At 51.8% G+C, this 7,168-nt stretch overlaps 1 protein-coding gene and 1 pseudogene across 1 annotated transcript; one reads left to right on the top strand and one right to left on the bottom strand.

The window, feature by feature from the left end:
• Positions 1-956: 956 nt before the first annotated feature.
• Positions 957-6,829, bottom strand: LOC143650303 (uncharacterized). The gene is made up of 4 exons (XM_077120916.1): positions 5,922-6,829; positions 2,051-2,108; positions 1,746-1,922; positions 957-1,533 (listed from the first exon to the last, which is right to left on the bottom strand). The coding sequence occupies exons 2-4, from the start codon at positions 2,072-2,074 to the stop codon at positions 1,114-1,116; spliced, it is 621 nt and encodes a 206-aa protein (XP_076977031.1). The 5' UTR covers positions 2,075-2,108; positions 5,922-6,829; the 3' UTR covers positions 957-1,113.
• LOC143650302 (MICOS complex subunit MIC19 pseudogene) lies at positions 2,530-4,027 on the top strand (annotated as a pseudogene).
• Positions 6,830-7,168: the final 339 nt, after the last annotated feature.

Raw genomic sequence — 7,168 nt, 5'->3', positions numbered from 1 at the left:
TCCTCCACTCCCCCTCCTCTCCCTCTCCCTCACCTTCCCCCGTCCCTCCTCCTCTCCCTCACCCGTGTTTCCTCCACTCCCTCTTCTTCATCACCTGTCCAGGAACACACCCGTGTCCTCCAGCAAACCACACTGAGTCGCACCCACTGTTCTGGCCAAAACCATCCCTGCACTCCCGACTTCCAGGGATCCCGAGGCCACTGCCCGGGAGGAGGGCGAGGCGGTGGCTGGCACCAGGGGCACCCACCTCCCCAATTCCCCTCTGCCTCCCTATTCAAGGCGCCGCCGTGGGATCTGGATGGAAGCGTCCCCCTGCACTGACGTGGACACAAGTGGACACAGCTCGCAGCCTGATGTGTCCTCCTCACGCGCAGTGACCCTCATGCCTTCTCCTGGGTCCTGCACCCCCCAGGCATAGGGAGCTTCGCGGTGGTTTCCCTGGCCAGGCACCGCCCAGCACCTCCCATGAGGCCGCATTCCTGACCCTCGGCTGCTGGCGTCCTGCAGCTGGGCCTCCTTCCCCTGTCAACCGAGCTCGCAGGGGACCGTCACAGCACTTGTGTCTGGAAACCGCATCTTCTGCGTGGGTCAGTGTAGGACAGGGTCCGGGCAGCTGAGACGTGGAGACGCGGAGAGCCAAGCGGAGTCGGTGAAACCCAGCACGTACCCACCTCTCCCGCAAACGCTGCACGCGTGGGCCTGGCAGCCCCTCAGCTGTCCCTGAGAGGGACGCCCCTGTCACCCCCAAATACGGGGCCCCCTTCCATTTCCCGCTCTTCTCCCCGTTACAGGAGCCTTCCCGCTCAGGTGTTACCACAGGATTTCTATGGGCCTGGGGCCGCCTGTCCGACTGCTGGGCACCTGTGTGGGCACGCGGGGGGTGGGGGCGCCCTGTCCAGGTGTGCGGAGGCTGGGGGAGGCGCCTCAGAATGCGCTGGAAGGAACAGACGCGGGCAGAAGTTTGTCAAAGACGGTCTCTTCAACTAAAAAGCCACATATATACCACATCTTACAAAAACGGTTTGTGTCCTGCCCCCCGGGCCCTTCCCTCATCCCTACAGGAGGGGGGTGGCCCTCAGACTGCAAGGAGAGCAGGGTCCCCACCCCAGGGGCTCAGGGCCGCCGCAGGCACCCCCAGAAACCCTGGTCCGTGCATGGGAAGTAGGAGGAGGGGACCCACTCCACCACCCACCCCGCCCCCACCCAGGTGCACCATGACTGCAGTTCCATCCGGGGGTCCATCCGTGGGGATCCACCCGGGGGGGCCTCCCAGGCCGTGAGTCCATCCATGCGTCCATCCGGGGGTCCATCCGGGGGTCCATCTGGGGGTGGGCCATCGGAGGGCCATCTACTGCCAGGCTCGGCCGCCCAGGGGGTCCCGCACTCAGGCGGAGGACACGGGGTATCCGTAGTGGTTGCGTCAGTGTCGCCGAGGGTCAGCGTCAGGGACAGGCTGGGCTTCCGTTCCACCTCCTCCCCCTCCAGGCAGCACTGCGGGGGCCGGACTTTGAAGAAGTCAGAGATGTAGCGGACCTGGGGAACGAGGAGGTGGCAGCTAAGCAGGCGGCGCCCGGAGAGGGCGGGGAGTGGGGTCCCGGGTAGGGAATAGGAGGTGAGGGGCAGTGGGGCCCGACAGGGGAGGTTGGGGGGAGGAGAATAAAGCGGGGTCCCTGGTGGGAAAGGGTAAAGTGGAGTCTCTGATGGGGGAGGAGGACAAACGGGGTCCGCCGGGTCGAGGGGCTCACGGTGAGGCCGGCCACCAGCGCCCCCTGCAGGAGCCCAGTGAGGACGTCGCTCCAGTGGTGTTTGTGGTCGGACACGCGGGTGTAGCCCACGTAGAGGGCAAAGGTGACCAAGAAGAACTGCCCCGTGGGGCGCAGCAGCCGCGCCCACCGCCCGCTGAGCCGCGCCTGCACATAGAGCTGGGGGAAGGGGGGCGGCATTGGCCTGGGGGACCACCAGGCATCCCCGCCACCTCCAGGCAGCCCCTCCCACCAGGCGGGGAAACTGAATCCCGGGGAAGGGTGGGGCCTTGGGGAACGAGAGTCACCATCAGGAAGACCATGCAGTACATGGTGAAGGACGAGTGTCCGGAGTAGAAGGACAATCTAGGAGAGAAGGGGCAGCGAGGGCAGCAAAGGTCAGGGAGGGCCACCCAGTGAGGATGAGGATTACCCAATGAGAGCCACTGAGGCCACCCAGAGCCCAGGCAGCCCGCTCGGCACCCCGTTTCAAAACCCTTCCTGACCCATCTCTCCCAAAATTTGGCACATGGATCAAGAAAGGTCTTTAAGTGGCAGCCCAGTCAGCACCAGACATGATCACATCCCAGTTGGAGAAATATTTCTTGATGCAAATTTCACGTCTTCTTGTAATATAACTTCAAATTCTGACAACAGATGTCAGAGAAAATGGCAGGGTAAGGAACTCCAGAAGTCCATCCGTCCGTAAAAGCAATGAAAAAACACAGCCAACAGTTTAGAACTCCAAAAACTAACTAAACGGTTGCAACAAGCAGGGGAAAGCATAGGCAAGAAAAATCCACTTCAGGACCGGCGCCTTCTCCTTGCATTTTGGGGTCGTGGCCTTGCTCCCGCCGTGCAAGTGAAGGCGTCGGGCCCCTTCATGCTCGAGTGTGTGCGTGGGGCGTGAAGTGCTCGTGGGTCCATTTTAGATCGCTGCGGGAGCCATGGGCGGGACGGGCAGCACCCGCCGGGTCACCTTCGAGGCGGATGAGAATGAGAACATCGCGGTGGTGAAGGGCATCCGGCTTTCAGAAAACGTGATTGATCGAATGAAGGAGTCCTCTCCATCTGGTTTGAAGTCTCAGCGGTATTCTAGTGGTTATGGTGCCTCAGTTTCTGAAGAAGAACTGAAAAGAAGAGTAGCTGAGGAGCTGGCATTGGAACAAGCTAAGAAAGAATCTGAAAATAAAAAACGACTGGACCGAGAGAGGGCTACTGCCAATGAGCAGTTAACCAGAGCCATTCTTCGAGAGAGAATATCAAGTGAGGAGGAACGCTCTAAGGCAAAGCACCTGGCTAAGCAGCTGGAAGAGAAAGACCGAGTAATAAAGAAGCAGGATGCATTCTACAAAGAGCAGCTGGCTAGACTGGAGGAAAGGAGCTCAGAATTCTACAAAGTCACCACTGAGCAATATCAGAAAGCTGCTGAAGAAGTAGAAGCAAAGTTCAAGCGGTATGAGGTTCATCGGTCTGTGCTGATCTGCAGGCCAAAATCCTCCAGTGTTACCACCAGAACACCAACCAGACCCTCTGCTGCCCTGCTCTGGCCAGCCAGTACATGCACTGTGTCAATCATGCTAAACAGAGCATGCTTGAGAAGGGAGGATAAAATCAGCTTTTAAAGCAAGCAAAACTCTCATCAACATTAATTCCAGAGGTGGACCTTTTTTTCTTTTTCCCTAGTAAGAAAATAACATATTTAAAGAGAAGAACATTAAAGAGAAGCACCAAAGAACAGTTTTCAACAGAAGGATATCACAGTTTGATTAGCAACAATGAAAAGCCAAGGCCTAGAGCAGGGATCATCAAACGATTCTCTTCAGTATTAGTAAAAACCATTTATGATAATGAAAAGAAAAGCTCAGACCTCTCCGCCTTTTTGTACTTTCCATTCAACTTCTGCCGACCATAAATGTTTCCCCATAACCAAGCTCCATCTTCTATTGAACCTCCACTCTACAAAGATGGGAGAGGCCTAAGTTAGAGAGGAGAGCACATGAAATGTTGATCTTGGTCACCCATGCTGGATGGAATCATGTGGGCTGTGGCATGTAGGTTTTCTCTCTGTTCTCCTTTGATTATATAAATATATAGAGTTGCTTTGTTTTAACTTATGGTGATCATGCAAGAAGACAAAAAGGAGAGAAAATGTACCTCTTTTACTAGAATAATGTTTATAATTGCAAGTAAAATAAGGCTTTTTTTTTAAATCAACATAAAGGTAACCTTGGCTTATACAACCTCTTCTCTATTGTGTATATTGACATCTACACTTCACCCAATATCAATAATAAATATATTTTCTGACGAAAAAAAAATCCACTTCAGGTGCCACTTTAACTTACCCTGGCCTCACTCCCCAGCAGCAGAACAGGCTCAGAACTGTGGGTGCTTCTTCCACCTGCCTGGGGGATGGTGCAAAAGGGAGTGAAGAGGCCGGGGAGGTGTTTGTGGGAAACATTTACAACAAATGCATCAGTCCCTGCTGCCCGGGGCAAGGAAAATATTTGGAGCAAACAAATCTTGGGAAGAAAGGCTGGGGAATGAGAGGCTTTGGGGAACAAGGGCTTTGAAAAAAAGCTCCCCATTCCTGGTAATCTAGTTGGCCAGGACTGAGTCAGGAGGACCCCTGAGAGGTCCCTAAGGGCTCACCTTGGCCGACATTTGGCTTCTGAGCAAGCAGGAAACAAAGGCCAAGGCAGAGTTGTGCACTGTCCAATGGAGAGTCGAAGGTCCAACTGCCAAGGCTGGTAGACTTTTTTGTCTCCAGGCATTTAAGAAACCCTCCCTGATTACAAGGTGATCACTAAGTGAACAGACTGGACACCATGGTCACACATGACAATACGCTTTACAAAATGAGTTCATAAAAGTCACCAAACAAGCAACAAATAGAGGAAGCAGCAAAACAAACCCTGAAGAGAGGGGAGAATTTGATCTCCACAGTTGTCACATCATAATATTCAAAATATCCAACTTTCGACCAAAAAAATACAAGACAAAAAAAAAAAAAAAAGAAGAAAAAGAAAGAAGCAACGATCCATGCACAAGGAAAAAAGGCAATCAATAGAAACTATCCCTGGGGGAGCCCAGACATGACATGTACTAGACCAAGTCTTTAAATTAGCATTTTAAATATGCCCAAAGAGCTAAAAGAAACCATGAGAATCATGTCTCACCAAATAAAGAATATCAATAAGGAGACACAGATTATTAAAAGGGACCAATTCTGGAATCCAGTTCCAGAAGAAGAACACTATGTATTAATAAAAAGAAAAAATCAACAAGGATATATAACAATCATAACTATTTATGCGCCGAGCCAGAGTGCTCCAAAATACATGAGGCCCGACTGTGGGTGTGGCCTTTTGGTTAAACGGAGATGTGACTCCTCTCGTTCAGGGTGAATCTTGATTAGTTCACTGGAGTCCTTTAAAATAGGAAACATTTTGGAGAACAATCACTTTAGAGACACGGATGTTTGGAGATGCTTGGAGTGCCCACAGAGAGAGAAGGTGCCTAGACATGCCATGTATCTGCCTATGAGATGCCAAGAAAGCCCAAACACAGAGTTGTGTCCAGAGTTGTGAGACTCAAGGCTACTGGAACACAGTTTGACAGTTTCAGGTACTTTCTTCAAGCCACTCCAATACACGATAGACTAGAAAGGGATATCTATAAATGCATAAGAATAACTTCTAGGATAACTTCTACAATCTGTCTGAAATCTCTGAGACACTGAAACTTTACTTTGTCTCTTCCTCTCTTCCCCCTTTTGGTCAAGAAGACTTTCTCAATCCCATGATGCTGGGTCCTAGCACATCCCAGAAGGCCTGTCCCATGTTCCCAGGGAAATTAACATCCCAGGGAGTCATGTCTCACATAGGTGGGGAGGGCAGTGCGTTCACCTGCTGAGTTGGCTTAGAGAGAGAGGCCACACCTGAGCAACAAAAGAGGCTCTCTGGGGGGGATTCTTATGCATAATAACAAGTAGGCTTAGCTTCTCCTTTGCAAGAATAAGTTTCACAGGGGCTGCACCAGTTTGAATCTGTTGTGTATCCTAGAAAAGCCCCCTGGGTCTCTAAAAAGTGAGTGTCTGTCCCACTGCTGTGAGAGAATTTGTAATCTTTGTCCCCCTTGGGACGGTTCCCCACTGCTGTTTCTTTGCCGTCCTACCTGAGATTCTCCTATTTCGTCAATTCAGCATTTGTAGGGTCCCTCTCCAGTCCATGTATTCTTCCAAATTTCTCAACAGTTCAGAGTTGTTCTTTTTTCAGCTGAATCTCCAGGGAGAGATTTTCAGTAGCTCTTCATGTCACCGTGTTGACACCATCAACCTGAAGAGCTTCTAAGAAGAACTCTTTATCGGCTTCTTGTGGCAGATGGAGAATGTAGTTCTAAGATGTGGCAGTTAGATTCAGTTGTCAACTTGGCCGGGTGAAGGCACCTAGTTCTGTTGCTGTGGACATGAGCCAATGGTACATAAACCTCACCTGATGCTGATTACATCTGCAGTCGGCTAAGAGGCGTGCCTGCTGCAATGAATGACGTTTGACTTAATTGGCAGGCAATGAATGACGTTTGACTTAATTGGCTGGTGCTTAAATGAGAGAGCTCAATGTGCACAGCCCAAGCAGCTCGGCATTCCTCATCTCAGCACGCACAGCTCAGCCCAGGCCTTCGTCACCCCAGGGAAAGTTGTTGGTACCCAGGGGCCTGGAGAGAAGGCCATCAGAGATCGCCCTGTGCCTTCCCACTTAAGAAAGAACCTCAGTGAAAAGTTAGCTGCCTTTCCTCTGCAGAACTAATGAAATAAATCCCCTTTTATTAAAAGTCAATCTGTTTCTGGTGTGTTGCATTCTGGCAGCTAGCAAACTAGAACATAAGACATTTGAAAGGATTGCAGAAGATCGTGCACAAGGGGTGTCAGATTCAAAACTATGCCATTGGATCTGTGTGAAATCACAGGCTGCCTTGTCCTTTCACAATGCTCACCATTGGCTCACCCAGAAATAGTTCAGGTTTACTGAGGCCTCCTGCAGGTTTCCTTTCCTGCCTCTCCGCATGAGATCTCTGCAGGCTCTTTTCCCTGGGGTTCTGCAAGGGCAGGTTTCTGCTTGAGCAGCAGCTTCTCAGTTATAACAGCCCCAGTGAGGATGTTTCTTCCTCTCGTGTTTTTTCTTTTCCACCCTACGCCTTGATGTCTAATGTCGAGTTCCCTTCAGTGGCACGTGAACGGGGTTTCAGTTTGGGGCTGAATATCCTGAGCACTCAGCTTGGGGCCGGATGACCTGCATCTCAGTGGGTGCGCATGTCCCCACGTCCTCACCTACCACTCCCCACCAGCGCCGTGTGGGTGTGGGAGGAGGGGTCCCAACACACCCAGGCTGGCAGCAGGAACCCACCCTCTGCCACTGCACTGA

Source organism: Tamandua tetradactyla, chromosome 11 (assembly GCF_023851605.1).
Source record: "Tamandua tetradactyla isolate mTamTet1 chromosome 11, mTamTet1.pri, whole genome shotgun sequence".
Taxonomy (NCBI): domain Eukaryota; kingdom Metazoa; phylum Chordata; class Mammalia; order Pilosa; family Myrmecophagidae; genus Tamandua; species Tamandua tetradactyla.
Note: the sequence above shows the minus strand (reverse complement) of the source record. Positions and strands in the feature narration are given on the sequence as shown.